This window comes from Diceros bicornis, chromosome 1, assembly GCF_020826845.1.
Source record: "Diceros bicornis minor isolate mBicDic1 chromosome 1, mDicBic1.mat.cur, whole genome shotgun sequence".
NCBI classification, from domain to species: domain Eukaryota; kingdom Metazoa; phylum Chordata; class Mammalia; order Perissodactyla; family Rhinocerotidae; genus Diceros; species Diceros bicornis.
The window spans coordinates 44,309,922-44,331,696 of NC_080740.1; the positions used below are offsets into that span (position 1 = coordinate 44,309,922).

The 21,775-nt window shown below is 36.3% G+C and overlaps 1 protein-coding gene across 6 annotated transcripts in view; it reads right to left on the reverse strand.

Moving 5' to 3' along the window:
* The window catches only part of CEP120 (centrosomal protein 120), a 76,458-nt gene that overhangs the window by 48,579 nt on the left and 6,104 nt on the right, over positions 1–21,775 (reverse strand). For all 6 annotated transcript variants that reach the window (XM_058539417.1, XM_058539398.1, XM_058539388.1 and 3 more), the window contains exons 4-10: positions 18,545–18,686; positions 12,339–12,487; positions 7,443–7,640; positions 4,774–5,001; positions 3,664–3,880; positions 2,453–2,630; positions 23–172 (exon numbers count right to left, since the gene is read on the reverse strand). In XM_058539417.1, coding sequence (XP_058395400.1) covers positions 23–172; positions 2,453–2,630; positions 3,664–3,880; positions 4,774–5,001; positions 7,443–7,640; positions 12,339–12,487; positions 18,545–18,686 — 1,262 coding nt within the window. The remainder of the gene's footprint in view (positions 1–22; positions 173–2,452; positions 2,631–3,663; positions 3,881–4,773; positions 5,002–7,442; positions 7,641–12,338; positions 12,488–18,544; positions 18,687–21,775) is intronic.

The window sequence follows — 21,775 nt, forward strand, 5'->3', positions numbered from 1 at the left end:
TGAAGAGTTATATATACATTACCTTAAGAAGGTATCTTGCAGCTGATGAGGCATAGTTGCAAAATCAAATGCACAGTAAGATTGGGGAAGGAAAACTTCCATGTTTTTCCGAACTTCTACAGGAGGATTAGTCATAATAGGAGCTGCACTTCCAAAGAATGGATATGAGTACCTAGAATTTAAGAAAAACAAAATCTTAAAATATGATTTACAGATAAGATTTATAGCCTGTTAAAAAAAGTATAATAGGAATATTATGAGCAAATAGAATTTTTTTAAATAAATAAATGATACAAATACACTATGGTTTTATTCTTATCACCAACTTTAAAAATTATACAAGTATTTTCAGTATTGATATAAAAGTTATAGAAATTATACAGAAAATGCATTATCTGCACAGTACTAGTGCCCAAAGTTGCTTTGTAGGTAATCTTTCAATGACTCTCTGGGGAAAAAGGAGAATTCTGGTATTTTGAAGCAATGACACCAAATAAGGAAGAGATGGTCATTTTGATACACTCCAAATAAGACAAAGATTTAGGAATGGAAATGACTCCACCAAACAAAGACCGAGCTGCCATCTGCTTAAGAGTTCCTCGAGGGCATGGTTCCTGTCTTTTTCATCTTTGCACTCCCAGGAACAAACAAGTAGCTTCCGCCATATAGTCAACACTCAAGAAATGCTTGCTGAATTTAATTTCTAAACCTATTTTCCTTTACACAATAATGTCCTGATCTTTTATGAGCTAAAAAGCTCTTAGTCAACTCCAAAAGGATGCGTGTATGTATCCTGTCTTTGAACAGAGAATCAAGGACAAAGGCAACTCAAATATACTACAGATGAATCAGAGTGAGATAACATTACTGTATTTCTTCCTGTCATCATAAAAACCACACCAGATTAAAAGAAAGAATGCCTGACTACTGCTGAACCTATTTTGTATTTAAAGACAAATACAAAGATATTATAACGCTTGCTTAAATTTTATCTTATATCTTGTTATTCATTATGAAAACTAGAATTTAAACTCTACTAGCAAAAATTGCTTTTCCTACAAGAAGAATCCTGTGCATTCACTCAATTCCTACATAATTACACATCCACTGAAATCAGGTCATCTCAGAGTTCATGCCCCAGAAATTCAACCACCTACCACCCCACTACAGGATGTAGTGATTAAAAAACAAACCAAAAAAACAAATCAAATACAAACTTTTTCAAATATCAGTGTTACCTTACAAATTCCATTATGTAGTTGCAAACTACGATTTCATACCAATGCAGAGCATGATAACATAAAATTTATCGAACAGAAAATTAAATGGCCAGTTAATATTTTCAATAATGCCTTAAAATGAATCAAAGACTGAACCAGTAGTCCTTATCATCAAGTGAATTCTACGTGGAGTGTTAAGTGGGTCATGACTATTTTCTCAGTTTAGAATATTCTTTCCCCTTTTCTTTGTCAAGTGAACTACTAGCCTCCCTTATATGTTGATTTATTTCTCAATCTGTCTTCTTCACTAGGTTGAACTCTTTGTTTATAAAGCCCACATACCCCTAATACCAGGCACACTACTGGCATACTGTAGCCACTTAAACAAATGGCTCTTAAGGCAAGAAGGAAAGGCAAGAACTAGTATTAGTGCTTTCTAAGTGGGCTTGTACAAGGCTTCCCCCTCACAGCAACTAATTATAGATACTCCCTTATTTCTATGCTTCTGGCCAACATCCTCTCTAGGCACCCTAAGATCAGATTCTCTAGTAGCACCAGAAGAGAGATCTCAGCTAAAGGAGCAGAGGGAGAAAAAGACAAAAAACTAAAGTAGAGAATAAGTAATAATTCTATTTCTAAAAACAATTTTAAGAGATGTTATACAAACCCTTTGAGAAAAGCTATGTCTAACAGAAAACCTTTTTCTGACCTTCAATTTTCAAATTAAAAAAAACATTTTAGTAATAATTCTCAGCCTCTAACATTAGGCAAAATGCACAACTTAAGCCGCGATGGAAAGACTTCCATTCTATGAATTCACGATCACACTCAGTGCTGAGTCCCTTTGATTTTGTCTGTTATTCACACCAAAGCTCAGAGGATTTTGGAAACAACTTGATAAGGAATCAAAGAATTGAAAAATTAGATGCAAGTATCCAGAAACAACTCATTTTAAGCTCAGGAGTCACTGCATTTTAAATAGGAGCATTAATAAATTATTATAAAGACTTATAATTATTATACCAGAATAGGTATGACTGTTACCTCTCATACCACCAATGCCACCCTGCTTTAAGTTCAAATTCAGTATGATATAGCCTTACCCCCTTTAAGCCCACTGTTTAACAAATGTTATAACTTTTTTGGTGACATTTCTCTCTCTGCAACTCCCCAAATAGAGGAAAGGCATTTCTCCTCAGAAAATAATACTCTGAAACAAAATCAAATCACACCTTAATATACAGTTGATTGGAAAACCAATTTCCAAGTCATGGACACTTCTTAAGTCTATTGAAAAGCAAAAATGATGTGATGTTGCTGGAACAGCAATCTTCTGTCCTGAAGCTGCTTCTGAAGCCTTTGTTGTAGTCACTGGCTGGGCTAGTGAAGCAGGTACAGAAGAACTGACGGCTAAAATAAACACAAATTTTTTTTTTTTAAATTCCATTTGCTGACGGTTTCTCTTAAGTCATTCAGATAATTTAAAGATATCATCTCATCTCTTTTTAAGCAAGGAATTTGACTATTTGGTTTTATAAACATATGAACTGAGGCAAACATCTTAAAATGATTTTTCCAAAATGATATAGGCTTTAATTCCCATTATAGGACTGTGTAAAAAAAAAGAGCTTACTCTCAACACACACTGCAAAACATAAAAGCACACAGCCACTGCAGCTATGCATGACAGCAGCCTGGCAGGCACTAACTTATTTCCAAGAGGCAGCTCAACATTCGAAGGGTATCTGAGACTTAGTGCAGACATAATTACATCATTTTTTAAAAAGTAGTTTTGGTTATTCTAGGCACATATGATAGTCTAACAAAAGCTAAAACTTGAAAAGCCAGAGCTCTCTAATCCAATCCTATCACAGACCAGAGATGTTTTAGTGAGTGGCCCAAGTCATACAGCTACTCAGTGACAGAGCTACAACTCACACCCAAACGTCTAACTCCTAATCCACCACCACTCCAATTATTTACACTACTAAATATAACTGTAGATCTTTATGCAATGAATGGAAAAATTTTATAAAGCCAGATAAATATGCATTCTCAGACTCTTAACTTTAGGATCAAAAATGATTATTATGAGTTTACTGTAAGACGCAGTTAGTAGCTTTCCTCTAAAATTCTAATGTATTCAAGATATTTGGGAGTTTACTACTTAAAAATCTGTTTGAAAGAACTATATCTTTTAATTTCACTTTAAGAGACTACTATTTCCAATGCAAAAGTAAACGAAAAATTTTATTATCTTTTAGCAAATTCTATAAAGAAGTTAAACAGATTGCAACTACTTTAAATTTTTTTACATTGCCACACGTTATTGGTTCTTAAAAAAAATTCACAATTTTTACTTAGAACCCATGAAAACTCTCATAGTCATTTATTAGATGGCTGCAAAATCTATACTAAAAGATCTGTGGAAAGAACATCTTACCTTTTGGATTTGGTTTCGTGTCCTTATCATACTGTAAGCTTTCCACTTCACTTTCTGTTGCATCATCTTTTGTAGGAGGTGACTGGTTGTGAGGCGGGACAGGGGACATGCTTGGTGATTTTGGCCCAGTAAGTGTCTTCTCCTTTATGGGAGTTAAAACTCTCTTCTTTGAATGCTGTGGCTCATGTTCAGTCTGGGTCTTTAATTCAATTAATGACTAAAAACAATTTTTAAATAAAGTATAATTTGCAAAGAACTTTCCCTCATAATTAAGCAAAGAACTTGATGTTGTTTTTTAAAAATATAAGCTTCCTTTCCCAGTTTGGATATTCCTAGTCTATTTTTCTTCATAATTTGCAAATTTTCTTATAGCATCTAGGACCAGAAAAAGGAAGATGAACAGGAAGAAAATAGGATATCCAGAGCTAAGTACCAAAATGCATCCTATACAGGTAAGAAGGGACATTCAATTTAAAAGTGATTTTCTTCCTCTCTTTTGCTCCACTACCTTCTAAAAATATATGCATATATATTTTTTAAACTCTCACTTCAGTTTTTCTATTAATTCATAACCTATATAAAGATCAGTTCTTTAAAAGAACATGATGTGAAAGTTGATTCTGGGGATATATACAATCAAAAAACATATAAATTCAAATAAATGCCCATCTCTGTTGGCTAAAGAGAGTGAGGACTATAAAGCACTAATGAACCAAGAACCTTGCCTTAGCTAAGTTGAGTCAAGCAGAAAAGATGCTATTAATGCAGATTCCCACAAACTAGGTGTAAAAAGGTTCTCTTTTACCGGAGTTCCTTTTCTGCCATAGCCACTGACTATGAGGTGGGGGTGGGGTGAGGGGAATGGTTTCTAGTACATGAGAAGACTATACCAAAAGGTTCTGGATACAGTCACTTATAAACTGGAGTAGCGGAAGCCAAAGACTTTTCAGAAAGGTCTTATCAGAGAGGACGTATCATAAAATATAGGCCACTAATTTAGAGTAATAAATACTGTCTTATGCAAGGTAACTCTTTTGAAGTTCAACTTTTGTGAGTAACCGTGAGTGACATCCAAGAAGCCGGAGGAGGGGAAGGTGGGTCACTACTTGCCTGGGCGTCTATGCCTTCTCTCTGCAGAGCCACAGACACTCCCACAGTTGGGGCCAGCTCCACAGGAATAGGTGCAAGCTTTTGTTTGGCTCGATTTGGAGGGTCAAGGGTAAAAGCACCCTCAACTGTCACCGGGCGCTGGTTGATTTCTGTACTACCCTTTTTCAGTAAGCCGGTTAAGGGTATTTCTGTACTTCCAAGTGACTGGTCTCCACAGCAGAGATGGATCTAATATGAAAGGGAAAATCATGACAGGGCTTTATACTGTTTCCTTCCTCCTAAACATGTAAACAAAAAGCTATAAAATGATCCATAGAAGGAAAGTATAATGCAGGTTATCTGACCTGCAGTGACCAATCAAGTAAGAGGCTCACACATGATTGTTAAAACTGTTGATAAGGCACAAAGTTTACCAAGAACTCAATAATAAAGCTGTTCTTTTTCATTTTTCCTTTCAGTACCATACACTCATATGTCATCACCCTTGTCTCTATTCTGTCTCCTTGGTGAGCTATGGTTACTTTAATATTTTACTATGCTACTTTATATATGCAAATTTTATCATGAATACATGAATTTAAGTAGAAAACAAATACCTCAAATATTTTTTTCTATTTCCATTTCAACGTTAATTTAAACACAGTTCTAAAAAATAAGTTAGTGGATCCAGCCCCATTTGGAAATTAACGAACCTCAAATAATTTTGTTTTTTTCACCCATAAAACACCTTGACTGTTTCTTTCTCTCTTTTCTTGCTTTTCAGACTTTATATATAAAACAGAGTGCTTAGTAGTAAAAGGTTAAAGAGAATACTTCTGGGGTGGAATATACTGTTAATCACTGATATCTACTCAGAACTTCAACATTACCATGTTTTCCAACTACAAAAAAAAAAAAAAAAAACCAGGCTGTTCCCAGTATATGTTATATAACTATTATTTTCCCTTACTATATTATTGAAGCCTTGGCAAACTCAACATTCATATGAACAATAAGCAAACACTATACGAAAATATTTTTAGTTCTAATATCATCGATGACCTATAACTTAGTCTTAATGTTATTAGGTGTATATTTTTAATGTGCTGGAAAGAAAGGATTTTTATGACTTAAATATCCATGAGAATCAAACTAATAAATAAGTCAGTACTTTTGGTAAGGATTGATATGTTAGATACAGAATAAAATTCAAAGTGCTTTTTTCCTTGTATCTCATCATTTTATATAGTCTTCAGCTTTCTAAATATCTTAGATTCAGCAGAACCACCTCTAAAATTTAGTTCTACTAAAATTTCTTAATGCCTCTTCTCACTTCCCACCTAAAATGCAAGCAAAGTCTAATGACTGATCAGTTTTCTTTAAACAAATGACTACCTAGCCCTATATTTCACTACCCCATTTCAGTCTGATTAAAAGAAATTGTAATAAAAAACAGAATACTGGGGCCGGCCTGGTGGCGCAAGCAGTTGAGTGCATGTGCTCCACTGCGGCAGCCCGGGGTTTGCCGGTTGGCATCCCGGGCGCGCACCAACGCACCGCTTGTCAGGCCATGCTGTGGCGGCGTCCCATATAAAGTGGAGGAAGATGGGCACGGATGTTAGCCCAGGGCCAGTCTTCCTCAGCAAAAAAAGAGGAGGATTGGCCGATGTTAGCATAGGGCTGATCTCCTCACAAAAAAAAAAAACAAAAAAAAACAGAATACTAATTTTCACTAGGTAAGGTTCCCTTTTAAATAGAGTCCAATTTAAAATTAGTTTAAAAAAACTACTCAATTCAAGGGCAGGTTTTAGACAGTTGTGTTATCTCTTTGCTTTTAATAGCAATAAGGTATATAAATTCTGAAATCTAGACAGTGATCTGTGTGCCTACAGCTACGAACTCCACTAACAATAATGAAACCACGGGCCAGCCCTGTGGCTTAGCGGTTAGGTGCGCGAGCTCCACTGCTGGCAGCCCAGGTTTGGATCCCGGGTGTGCACCAACGCACTGCTTCTCTGGCCATGCTGAGGCTGCGTCCCACATACAGCAACTAGAAGGATGTGCAACTATGACATACAACTATCTACTGGGGCTTTGGGGGAAAAAAAGGAGGATTAGCACAGATGTTAGCTCAGGGCTGATCTTCCTCACAAAAAAAAAAAAAAAGAAACCTTCCCTGTGCCCACAGCTTTAGGCTCCAGGCACAATTTTTTATTATAAAGGACTGATATCTGACATATCTCTTTTCACAATAACTAGGTAAGGAGGTATATCTCCTAAAATTCTGAACTGTTACATTATGACTTTACAGGTAAGGATAATTCCTAAAAAATTAAAAGATGTGGCAGAAAGATGATTTCCACTACTGAATAAGACAGAGTTTAGGTACTTCTCTAATCCTCTCTAGGGGCCGGCCTGGTGGTGTACTGGTTAAGTTTGCGTGCTCCACTTTGGCAGCCCGGGGTTTGCAGGTTCGCATCCCAGGTGCAAAACTATGCGCTGCTCATCAAGCTGTGCTGTGGTTGCATCCCACATATAAAATAGAGGAAGATAGGCATAGATGTTAGCTCAGGGACAATCTTCTTCAGCAGAAAGAGGAAGATTGGCAACAGATGTTAGCTCAGGGCTAATCTTCCTACCAAGGAAAAAAAAATGATCTCTAATAAAAGACAACTTTCTGCAGTACTTACCTGTAGTTTAGACTGAAGAGCCAGGTAAACACGAAGAATTTGTATACTGCTACGTATTCGAACAGACGCTCTCTCCGGCTCAAAGTTTGGGTTGATCAAATCATTGAAGGGTTCATTTGTAACATCATTTCCCAGTAAAGAATAGTAAAAGAAAAATTCAGGTTGTCTTTCTGGAAGTTTCATGGTACATGGAATTAACTAAACATTTAAGGAAAAAGAAGAGTATTACTTTGTAAACCACTAACCATGCTTATTAATGTCTGATGAACTCCAAAAATATTTGCTAAAAATGTTGATTTTTTTTATTTCAAGTCTTAAAATTAATCACTCAAAATTTCCAAATCTCTGCCAAATTACTAGTTTAATTTTTAATGGTTTATCTTAGAAAAGCACAGAGAGTAAAATATTTTTATAGATTTAACTTGTTTTAAAGTTTATATTTCATTCAACTGAGCTTTCTTTATTTCCATATACCTTATTTCATCTTATCCTTACTCCACCATCCTCTTCATAAATGAAGAGAAGGTTTTTAAAAAATTTTAATCCAGGCTGGTTAATATAACATCTTAGTCCAGGCCTTTGATAAAAAAGCTTTTTAGCCTCTCTGTCAAAATTTGGAAATCTATAAATTAACAGTTGCAAAAGGATGCCTTCTATACTAGGAGTGTTACTTCTCAAAGTTGGTAGTTTCATGGCCACATATGATGAAGACATGGGATTCCTGTCCCAAAAATTATAAAATATCTTCTGAGCCAGCCCTGATAGCCTAGCAGTTAAAGGCTGGCAGTTAAAGGCTTCGGTGGCCTGGGTTTGGTTCCTGGGTGCAGAACCACACCATTCGTCTGTCGGTAGCCATGCTGTGGTGGTGGCTCACAGAGAAGAACTAGAAAGGACTTACAACTAGAATATACAGCTATGTACCGGGTCTTTGGGGAGGAAAAAAAAAAGAGAGCAAGAGGAAGACTGGCAACAGATGTTAGCTCAGGGTGAATCTTTCCCAGCAAAAAAAGGTATATATAAAATATCTTCTAACGGACACAATGTTTGCTACCATGTTGTTAAAAATAACAATAAACTATAAACAACTGACATGTTCATCAATAGGAGATGGTGTAAATATATTATAGTTATCACATAGGATGGCTGTTTAATAATGATACACTGACATGAAAGTTATCTAAGACATACTGTTAGGTAAAAAAAAAAAGCTACAGGACAATTTGTCTAGTTTGTGAAAATAGAAGTACTAACCACTTAGATTAAAGCAGCCCAGCACTGAGCACATAATAACACTCAATAGTTATTTACTATTTTATATAAAGCATATTATTATATATAAAGTAAGTTATTACTTTAATCCTATACTTTAAAATGTATTTGTTTAATTGAGTAGAGTTTAATCATGTGGATTTTAATCACGTAGATTTATATATATTGAGAGGCAGCACCTATACACCTGTAGTTGCTAAGAGCACAAATTCTGGAGTAAGCCCTCAACCCCCAACCTCAGTTCCATCAATGGCTTGCTGTGAAACCTTGGACAAATTACTTGCTCACTCTGTACCTCTATTTCTTGTAGGGTTGTTGGAAGGATTAAAAGAGCTAGTACACGTTCACTTCTACAACCGTGCCTAGCACATAGTCAACTGTTGTTATGGGCATGGGAAAATGTCTGAGGAAAAAATATACTACCCTTAACAGTGATTACTTCTAAGGAGTTTTATTAGAAGGGACTTCCATTTTCTTTTTCTTTCTTCCATAATCAGAAAACAATAAAAAATTTAAGAAATGAAGATGGCCCTTATATATTTCATAATACATTTAGTTCTAAGTAATTCCCACTAAGAGAAGAGATTCCTTTAAAAATTCTTTATCATCCTTGGATTTAAAAACTACGTTTTTTTTACCCTTAACTTTCAATATTTAAGAAAAGAAGGAAGCAAGATTATCACCATCCAGTCTTACTGCTGCAAACTCATTCCTCCATTCTATTATAACTTTATAGTCTCATGTTCTAAAGTCACTGATTTGCATCTGAAAAGGTATGTTTTTAGTTTATTTATTGCTAGATGCTTTCTCACATTGCCTTTGACTAGGCCGAGAAGAAAAAACTAAATGGCAATTTTTAAAATCCTTGGCTTGTCTGTAAAGAATGAAAAAAGCAAACAAATATTAAGCAATACCAAGGGATGACTAAACTACTGGGCTTAATTTTTTGTTTTTTTTTAAATTATTGTAGAATACACATAACAGAAAACTTATCATTTTAACCATTAAAAAGTGTACAACTCAGTAACATTAAGTATGTTCACAACGCTGTGCAACCATCACCACTATCTAGTTTCAGAACTTTTTCATCACACCAAACAGAAACGCCATAACCATTAAGCACTCACTCCCCATTCCGCCCTCTCTCCAGCCCCTGGAAACCACAAATCTGCTTGTCTCTATGTATTTGCCTATTCTGGATATTTTATATAAATGGAATCATACAGTATGTAGCCTTTTGTATCTAGCTTCTTTTACTCAGCATGTTTTCAACATTCATCCATGTTGTAGCATGTATCAGTACTTCATTCCTTTTATAGTTGAATAATATTCCATTGTATGGATATACATTTTGTTTATCCATTCATCCGTCGATGGACATCTGGGTTGTTTCCAGCTTTTGGATATTGTGGATAGTGCTGCTATGAACATTCATATGCAAGTTTTTATTTAAACACTTGTTTTCAATTCTTTTGATATACACCTAGGAATGAAATTGCTGGGTCCTATGGTAATTCTGTTTAATGTTTTGAGGAACCTATTTGGCTTCATTTTTAATGGAGATAGCAAACAGTTTGCCATCAATCTGTGTTGGTCTTTTCCCAAACTAAACTAAGTGATTTGTCCCACTAAGTCACCTTGTGTTACCAAAAACTGTATTAGTTTTAGTTATGAATTCAATAGCTCAATTACCCACAAGCTTTTACCCATGCAAATATAGCTTCACACATACAAACTATATGCTAGACACTTTTTTTATATTATCTCATTCTTCTTGCATATCTGCAAAGCTGGTAGTATTGCCACTATACAACTGAGAACACTCAAGTCTCAGAAAGGTTAAGTAAGTTGCCTAAGTTAAAGGAGCTACTAAGTACTGAGAATGAGATTCCACTCAAATCCATCTTATTCCAAAACCTCCTAAGAGGCAAGAGAGCATAATATGGGAATAATAGAATGTGGAAAGTGACCATACGGCCAGAAATACCTAGGCCATTTACTAGCTGTAAAATATTCCTAAAACTCGGTTTCCTCATCTCAAAAATGAACATAATAATCCCCTAAAGTTGTGGTAGGATTAAATGCAACATATGCAAAGCAGTAGCACAATGCCTATTTCACAGAACATAACACGTAATAAATGATAAATATTAACAATTATGCCTCCCTATGGAGTTGAAAATATTAAAAATAAAGTGGCAATTTAAAATGCTCTGCAGATATTTAATAACACAGTAAAAACACAGTAGACTCATTATCTAATGTGTGTTCTGACGTGGTAAAGACAGTGGACATCTGGCTTTCCCACCAACCAGAGTGGTATTAAGTGCGGCAATCCACTAGCAGAGCTCTATGAACAGAAGAAAAATAAGGAAATTGATAAAGAAAAAAGCAAATATATAAAGTGTCAATGAGGAAATGACAGTACCAAATTTGTAGAGAAAGAGTAAAGCTCAAAGAATATACACATAAAAGTGCTTTTTGTAGTGGGCATGAATTCAGTGTGACAAAGTTAAACATATATCCTGAGAAAATCTTTACCTGATAAATCTTGAGAGTCATATAGATATGTGGTCACTAACTCATATTTCACTTGTGAATGTGGACTACGTGGGAATTCTGTAGCTCTAAGATAGTGAACAGTCTGATAAAAATTTTAGGGTCATAAGCCATACTCTCTATTTCCAAAAATATTAATTTATTTCAGCTGCTATAGACCAACATAATGTCTAGAAAACTGGACTTGATCCTGAGACGGACAATGGAATAACAGCTAATTCTGTGTCAAGCTATTGTGGGGAAGAGGCAATCTGTCATGGGCCCCGAATGGCCCTGCACACTTTTGCTGAGTGTTTCAAGACTGCGAGGCCCCAACCACTCTTGCCCAGGCCATTTCCCAGGGTTGTTAATACAGCTAGTATTCTTGAGAGATAAGGTAACATGTTTTCCCAGAAAGAGACCAGGACTGATTACAATAAAAGTGGTGTATTCCCCATGTTCTGTGTTTCTCAGCTGTGACACAACCCCACCATGTGCAAAGCAACCACCTGGACCCCTCTGGGTCAGCCCCATGGGACTTGGGGTAACAGGAACTGAAGGAAATATGCTGATATTCACACTGCATTGCTGTGCTTAGAGTAATACAGTCCTTTGTCTCTGATCCAAGAACCTTCTGTCTTCTGGCTGCATCCAAGAAACAGTAACAGGCTAATTTGTTACTTTGCAAATAAGGTAAAATCTAATCCCAGACCCGACAGCTATTAAGGTATGACTGAGACAAAGTGTTCCCAACACTGCACATTTCTCCTAAAACTAAATTATTCAATGCTTTGAAAAAAACCCCTTTCATACCGGTCCTTACAATGCCACACAGTACAATGAAAAACAATGTTAATTGATGGTCTTTCTTCTAAATCCTGAGAGATTATCTTACCACCAAGATCATCCCAATTTATTCTTTTCCTAAAGCAAAAATGCTTTCTGATATGAAAGAAAACATTTTTCTAAATTATTTTTAAAAAGTAAAAAAAGTCCGCTTGCAAATCTTTTTAATATCTAAAAGGCAGATTTAAAAAATAAAATGTTTTCAGGTTCTTCATGAATCACTAATCTGAGGGAAAGTCTCACCTGCTCCAACTGGGTGGCGAACGCTATGGTAACTGACATAATGAAGTAGTCAGTACAATACTCAGCTGGGCCGATTTGATGGTAGCCTTCCTCCTCATTCAGCACTGCCACAATGTCCTTGGGATCAAGTCCAGACAGGTCGGCAGGTACTTTATGGAGAAAAACACAATTAAACTACACTGCAGTTTGCCATAAACCATGACAAGATTTTGAAAGCTTGTTATACTTTTTAACTTGCTTGGCAGTTTTCATGGATACAGTTAATATCTCAATAAGATTTTTTTTACTATGCTCTCCAAAGAAACTTTATTTAACCATCATTGTCTTTCTGCACATAAAAGTCATATTTTGAAATAAGATAACATTTTTAAAACTTCAATTTAATAAACCATATAGAAAAGGCATCATAGGTTTCCTGAAGGAAGTGAATCTAAAGTGGGAACTGAAAAATAACCAAAATTTGGCTAAAAAGTGAAAGATGAGAGAATAGAGAATGAGGGAGTGGAAAAGAATGTTCTAGGCAGAAGGAACAATATGTACAAAGACTCAGAAGAAAGAGAAAGCATGTGGATAGAGAAATTAAATAGGTGTGGTGAGCTGCATCAGAGAGTAAGGACTGACATATAGAAAGAGGCAAGGCTGAAGGGATGTGCAGAGGCCAAATCATAAAGGGTCTTCTTTAATACCATGTTGAAAATATTTAGATGGTTTTCTAAGATAAGAGAAAACCATGAAACAATTTTGAGAAGAGAACTGATATAATCAAATAGGCTTCGGAATGAAGAGACTGGAGAGGGACAAGGTTTTTCAAATTGATTAAGGAAAAAACAAAACTACACATAACTAAAATAATAGACAATATTCAGTGTTAGGGAGACTGCAGGAAAGTGGGCACTCTCCGTGTTGGTAGGTATAGACAAGTATAACCTTCTGGAGGATAATATATCAGGGTTTATCAAAGCTTTATATATGCATACCCTATAAACAAGCAATCCTTGACTCCTTCTGAAGAAATATGCTTACTGCAACACTGGCTAAAAAATAGCATAATGGTTAAGAGCACAGACACTAGAGTCACATAGACAAGGCTCCAATCCCAGTTCTGTCATTTACTAGTTGTATGGAGAAACTATATGATATCCTTTAGTCTTCATTTTTCTTCTGCAAAGTTGTTATAGTGTTGTTGAGAAGATGAAATTAAATAACAAACATAAAGCACTTAGCACAGTATCTCACAATTAAACACTTTAATAAGGGTAGCCATTACAGTAAGGTCAGCAGAGCTGAGAAGTCAAACTAATAACTACGACAGGTCTCTCACTGTCAGGAAGGGAGTTACAAATATGGAAAGGGAGAACACTAGGATAAATCTTGTGGTGTAGGATTGGAAAGACTGAAGGTGTCAAGGTGAATGTACGCTGTTCAATATACGTATGGACAAACAGTAATATAAAGGTGTATATGTATATATACTCCTGTGTGTGTATATATATGTGTGTGTGTGTATGTATACATACATGCACAAATTCCCTAACTTTTTCCACTGAAAGGGCCTGCAAGTAGCAATAGCAATTGGCATACCTAGCACCTGGATCACGACTTCTAAACATCATTCTTATACAAACGGCTGAATCCAGGGCTGAGACAGGAAAAGTACAAGATGAGCCTGGACCATCTTTTTGTGCCAGAAAACAAGAAAAAGCTCAAAGAATCATGGAGATAGTCAAAAGGAAACAGAAGAAGCTTGAAAGAGCTTCCAATGCCCAAGTCTGGGACAAAAAATAATAGCTAAAGATTGTAACCCACTAAATAAAAAGAGAAAACTATAAGTCCATACTTACACAATATAAACAAATGAATAAACTGAAGGTTTAATGAGGAATGAATATTTTCATAATTTTCTAATTCCGCCCCACAAAAATATTTAATTACCAAGGAAAACAAGAGTAAGTTTACAGCTGAGAACACAGACACATACCACCTTAAGTAATCAAAGTGAACATCATTAGTAAAGAGAGAAACAAAAATTGTACACCATCTGATAATATCACTTCTGTGAGATTCCTGCCAAAGATATATAACCTAAATCTAATATCCAGACAAACCCCGACAGTTCAGGGGCACAAGCTCACCAAAAGACTGAGACCTAATCACAGGACTAAAAACACTGCCCCTCCCCCACACCTCACCACCACATCACTAAAGGCCTATTTTCCTTTTACCTAGTACATCATGTCCACCTTTCAACAAAAAATTACACAGCATACTAAAAGGCAAAAAAAAAAAAAAAAAAAAATCTAAGCTTCCATTTTAGGAAAGTAGAAAAAGAGGAGCAAATTAAATTCAAAGTAAGCAGATAAGAGAAATAAAAACTTGAGAAGAAATCAGTGAAATTGAAAACAGGAAATCAATGGAAAAAAATCAAAGAAATCAAAGGCTAGTTCTCTAGAAAGATCAATAAAATCAAAAGCATCTAGCCAGCCTAAGAGAAAAGGAGTGAAAACACAAATTACTACTATCAGAAATGAAAGAGAGGATATCACTACAGATCGCATGGACATTAAAAAAATAAAGGAATACTATGAACAATTCTATGCCCACAAATTTGATAACCTAGATGAAATGGACCAATTCCTTTGAAAGACACAATCTGCCAAAACTCACACAAAAAGAAACAGACAATCTGAATAGGCCTGTATCGTTTAATGAAATTGAATCAATAATAACTTTACAAAACAGAAAGCACCAGACCCAGATGGGTTCACTGGTGAATTCTACCAAACATTCAAGGAAGAAATTATACCAATTCTCTACAATCTTTTTCAGAAGCTAGAAGCAGAGGTAATATGTCCTAACTCATTCACAAGGCCAGCAATACCTTAATATCAAAACCAGACAAAGACATTATGAGAAAAGAAAACAACAGATCAGTATCTCTCATGAACACAGATGCAAAAATCCTCAGGAAAATATTAGCCAATTGACCCCAACAATGTATAAAAAGAACTATACACCATGATGAAATGAGATTTATCCCAGGTATGCAAGGCTGGTGCAACATTGGAAAATTCATTAATGTAATCCATCACATCAATAGGCTAAAGAAGGAAAACCACATGATCATATCAATAGATGCAGAAAAAGCATCTGACAAAATCCAACACTCATTCATGATAAAACACTCTTCAGCAAACTAGAAATAGTGAGTAACTTCCTCAACTCGATAAAGAACATCTACAAAAAACCTACAGCTAACATCATACTTAGTGGTGAGAAGCTTTCCCACTAAGATCAGGAATAAGGCAAGGATATCCCCTTTAACTACTGCTTTTCAATATCATACTGGAAGTCCTACCTAATGCAGTAACACAAGTAAAGGAAACACAAGGCCTGCAGTTTGGGAAGGAAGATATAAAAATGTCTTTGCAGATGACACGACTATGTAGAACATCCATCTATGGAAAGATTCAACAAAAAAAGTCCTGGAACTAATAATAAGTCATAATCGCAAGGTAGCAGGATACAAGGTTAATATACAAAAACCAATAGCTTTCCTATATACTAGTAATGAACAAGTGGAATTTGAAATTAAAAAAACAATACCATTTACATCAGCACCCAAAACAATTAAATTCTTAGGAATAAATCTAACAAAGTATGTTCAAGATCTGTATGAGGAAAACTACAAAACTCTGATGAACGAAGTCAAAGAAGAACTAAATAAATGGAGAGAGATTCCCTACTCAAGAATTGGACAAATCAATATTGCCAAGATATCAGTTCTTCCCAACTCGATCTACAGATTCAATGCAATCCCAATCAAAATCCCAGAGAGTTATTTTGTGGACACTGACAAACTGATTTTAAGATTATATGGAGAAGCAAAAGAGCCAGAACAGCCAACTCTTAGGTTGAAAGAGAAGAACAAGGTTGGAGGACTGTTACTACTCAACTTCAATACTTACTATAAAGATACATTAATCAAGACAGTGTGGTACTGGCGAAAGAACAGACACATACATCAATGGAAGAGAATAGAGAGCCCAGAAATAGACCCACATAAATACAGTCAATTGTTCTTTGACAAAGGAGCAAAAACAATACAATGGAGCAAAGATAGTCTCTTCAACAAATGGTGATGGAACAACTGGACATCCCCATGTAAAAAAATGAATTTAGACACAGATCTTACACCCTTCACAAACAGTAACTCAAAATGGATCATAGACCTAAGTGGAAAACACAAACCCATAAAACTCCCAGAAGATAACACAGGAGAAACCCAGACGACCTTGGGTATGGTGATGACTTGTTAGATACAATATTAAAGGCATGATCCATCAAAGAACTGATGAGCTGGACTTCATTAAAATTAAAAAAACTTCTTGGGGCCGGCCCCATAGCTTAGTGGTTAAGTGCGTGCGCTCCGCTACTGGCGGCCCGGGTTCAGATCCAGGCACGCACTGAAACACCGCTTGTCCGGCCATGCTGAGGCGGCATCCCACATACAGCAACTAGCAGGACGTACAACTACAACATACAACTATCTACTGGGGCTTTGGAAGAAAAAGGGAAAAAAAGGGAGGAGGATTGGCAATGGATGTTAGCTCAGGGCTGGTCTTCCTCAGCAAAAAGAAGAGGATTGGCATGGATGTTAGCTCAGGGCGATCTTCCTCACAAAAAAAAAAAAAAACACTTCTTCTCTACTAAAGACAATGTCAAGAGAATGAGAAGACAAGTCACAGACCGGGAAAAAATATTTGCAAAAGACACATCTGATAAAGGACTGTTATCCAAAATATACAAACAACTTTTAAAATGCAACAATAACAAACAACCAATTAAAAAATGGCCAAAAGATCTGAACAGACACCTCACCAAAGAAGATATACAGATAGCAAGTAAGCATATATGAAAAGACGTTAACGTCATATAGGGAATTGCAAATTAAAACAACGGGACACCACTACGCATCTATCAGAATGGCCAAAATCCAAAACACTGACATCAAATGCTGGCAAGAATGTAAAGCAACAGGAACTCTCATTCACTGCTGATGGGAATGCAAAGTGGTACATCCACTTTCAAAGTCAGTTGGGCAGTTTCTAATAAAACTAAACATACTCTTACCGTATGATCCAGTAATCACGCTCCTTAGTATTTACCCAAATGAACTGAAAATGTCCACAAAAAAAATGCACAGAGATGTTTATAACAGCTTGATTCCTAATTGCCAAAACTTGGAAGCAACCAAGATGTCCTTGGTGAATAGACAGATAAACTGTGGCACATCCAGACAATGGAATTATTATTCAGTGCTAAAAAGAAATGAGCTATGTAGCCATAAAAAGACAAGGAAGAACCTTAAATGCATTATTACTAAGTGAAAGAAGCAATCTGAAAAGGCTGCATACTATATAATTCAACAATATGAAATCCTGGAAAAGGCAAAACTATGGAGACAGTAAAAGATCAGCGGTTGCCAAGGGTTGGTGGGTAAGAGGGATGAACAGAACACAGAGGATTTTTAGGGCAGTAAAACTATTCTGTAGGGTATACAATCATGGATAAATGCCATTACACATTTATTAAAACCTACAGAATGCACAACAAGAATGAACCCTAAGATAAACTACGGAATTTGGGTGATGATGTGTCCATGTAGGTTCATCAATTTTAACAAGTGTTCCACTCTGTTAAGGGATGTTGATAGTGGGGGAAGTTGTGTGTGTCGGGGGGCAGGTGTATGTGGGACCACTCTGCACTTTCCACTCAATTTTGCTGTGAACATAAAACAGCTCTAAAAAATAAAGTTTATTAATTAAAAAAGAAAGAAAAATATGAAGGTTTTGTTAAACTACAGTTGAGTTAAGAGAGAAGAGCATAACGATTTTTGGTTTTCCTACCCTTCATCCTAGAAGAAAATTTTCCTAAACAGCAAATTTTAAAAACAATACAAAATTCTGCTTTGTTCTGTGGTATATCAAATACAGAAAAGAAAATCTTTCTCTATTTCTAAGTTTTGTAAACAAGAGCTAAGAGCAACAAATGTTGCATGTGTAACAAGATCACAATATTTGCCTGATGTACTGGAGTAAAATCAGTTTATACTCCTGCATGTATCTCCCTGTAATACCCACTACCTTCCTAAAGCTCTAGTCGAGATAGGACTTCTGAGAGAATATCCTTAGAGATGACGCACAAACCTTTTCCATCTCGAGGGGGGGCTCCCTTTGCTTTAAAACTATCCACTGGCGCCTTTGTATCTGTTTCCAAAGCAATGCTTATCTGTATCTCAGACTTGAACTTGGTGTATTTATTACTCAGCAACTGGTACCATTTTGGTGCCTAGAGAACAACAACAAAACAAAAACAACAAAACACCTTAATGGTTAATAAGAAATACATAGTGGGGAATGTTCTCTAAGGTTCTAAATATATTTCCTGTAGTTTCTGAGTACTTTCTTCTCTTTTAAAGTTTTTTTTTCATATTTTCCTCAAAAGAAATTAATTCTGCTTAAGAAGCTACCTGAGGGCCGGCCGCATGGCTTAGAGGTTAAGTGCGTGTGCTTCGCTACCGGCGGCCCAGGTTCGGATCCCGGGCGCGCACCAACGCACCGCTTCTCCGGCCATGCTGAGGCCGCGTCCCACATATAGCAACTAGAAGGATGTGCAACTATGACATACAACTATCTACTGGGGCTTTAGGGGGAAAAAAAAAAAAGAATATTAAGAAGCTACCTGAATTTCCTCTTGAAAAAATTAAGTAGAAGTTTAGACTGTCTTCTTGGCTTCTATTCCTATGTTTTAACAGGTAATATATTAAAAAGAAGAAAACACAATATATTTCTTTCCATCTTCACTCATATGTCCCCAATCTCACTTCATCTCTTAAACAAAAAAAGGACTACCAATTTTCCATTGCCATAACCCCTAATTTTTCACTTTTTCTGTTATACCTTTTCTGCTTGACACATTTCGGTTTTGTTCTGTTTATATCAAATAAGGAAAAGAAAAGTTTAGTGTTAATAAAAACACTAACAAAATACTAAAGTAAAGGCCTAATGGTAAAGTTTTGGGTTAGGAACCAAGTACTTGACTGATATTGACATATAAAGGCTTTCTCACAGAATGAAGTATCCTAAATTACCTGAATATTCCCCCAAAGTAACCTCAGAAATTCTAGTACCCAAACCAGTCTTCAAAATCTCACAGCCAGGGCCGGCCCCGTGGCTTAGCGGTTAAGTGTGTGCGCTCTGCTGCTGGCGACCCGGGTTCGGATCCCGGGTGTGCACCGACGCACTGCTTGTCCGGCCATGCTGAGGCTGCGTCCCACATGCAGCAACTAGAGGGATGTGTTGCCATGACATGCAGCTATCTGCTGGGGCTTTGGTGGGAAAAAAAAAAAAAAAAAAAAAAAAATCTCACAGCCAAGACCACATGTATTATTACTGTAGGGGCACCATTTCAATACCTGGAAACAGCCTTCTTACTCTGACTACTGCTATATAAAGGCAAGTAACTGGTACTCACACTGATCAAAACCAAAAACCAGGGGCCACCCCAGTGGCGCAAGCGGTTGAGTGCACGCACTCCACTGCAGCGGCCCGGGGTTCGCTGGTTTGGATTCCGGCCGCGCACCGACGCACCACTTTGCAAGCCATGCTGTGGTGGCATCCCATATAAAGTGGAGGAAGATGGGCACAGAGGTTAGCCCAGGGCCAGTCTTCCTCAGCAAAAAAAAGAGGAGGATTAGCAGATGTTAGCACAGGGCTGATCTTCCTCACCAAAAAAAAAAAAAAACAAAACACGCTGTTTTATATGCAAGTTATGTTTGATAAGTAAAAGAAACTAACTAGGCCGTAGGTTTAAAAAAAAAATCCACAACCAAGTTTTTTTAAAAGGCAAAAATTCATAACATAGTTTTCCTGCATGTCTTATGAGAGATATTTGCTAAGTATAAGCCTGAAAAAAAGATTATTAGCTACTTGCACAATTTATATTTTTCATATATATAACAGATGATATATTTTTCTGAATATATATTTCTGATATGATAAAATATATATTTTTCTGAAAAATATGATACATTTTTCTGTTATGTAACAAAAAAATAAAGCTGGGTTTTTCTATGTTTATGTTTATTTACAGAAAATCAATTTATTGCCAACTTCAAATACTCTACTGGCCAAGTTCAAATATTTCTGCTGGCAAACAGAAGGGAATAAGCAAGACAACATTTAGTTTTCTTAAAACTAATGTAATTTGGAAACATTTCTCCTTAACTTTGGTCACAAATATGATGACGACCGTCCTAAAGGACTAGACAAGGGGAAAGGAATGCCAAGAGAGCCCTTAGAGGCACGATCTCCTCTCAGACATCCCCCTCCTAAGAGGATTTGCCTTCTCTGTAACCAAAGCGACTGCAAAAGTGTCTTACAGACACACGCAAGTTGCAGCAGAGAAGCTGGTAGGAGAAACGTCAGGGACACAGTCATGGCTCTCGGTTCAGGGTCTAAGACTAAAGAAGGAAAACCTTTTTTAGGACCTAGAGGCAGAGAGGTAATGAGTACTCAAGGACAGAGGAGAAACGGGTCCTCTTGTAAAGCATTTAAAATTTCGGTTTCTTTTGAATGACTCCAAATTTGGGCCAGGCTGACTGGCTCATTTGCAAATATTGCTATCAGTAGCAAAAGCATTAGTAACAGATAAATTTTTCTTCATAGAATTGTAATTTAAGATTCAAATCAAGAATGGAGGACTTTAAAATAAAAGGAGAATTTGTTTTACTTTATTTTCTTAAGAAAATTGAGATAAAACAAAGTCATTAAGAAAAACTGAAAGTAAGCATTTCTAAAGTCTATAATATACAAAAAGTTGGAAGATATTTAAAAAGACATAAGAAGAAACATTTTCAATAACTAAAGCACTAGCACTCAGGGAATCAAAACCCTGAGTTTCTCTTTCTTTTTTTTTTTTCATGTGTGTGGGGTACTATTTACATAAGTGTGTTTCAATAAGTTCACATACTCTGACTAGTACATAAGGAATGCAAAGATCGGGAAGTAGGGAAACCGATTAGAATGCTATTGTGACAGCCAAGGTAAGAAATGATGGCAGCTTAGTTGGGATGAGAGCAGCAAAAATGCAGAATAGTAGATGGATCAGGAGAAGAAAACCAACTGGAAAGAGTGGTTATGGAGGCTGAAAAGGGAGGTGTCGAGGAAGACTTCCATATTTCTAGTTTGCATAACTGGAAGAAGAGTGGCGACCATTCACTGAAGCAAGTAACACCTGAAGAGGATCACCTGTGAAAGCAAAGCTTAGGAACTGAACCTGTTAAGCTTGATATAAACGCAACTTGAACATGGATTTGAGCTCAAAGAAAAGTTTCTTTGAGAAAGATAGTCCTAGGTCAAAGCAACGACCAAAAGGTC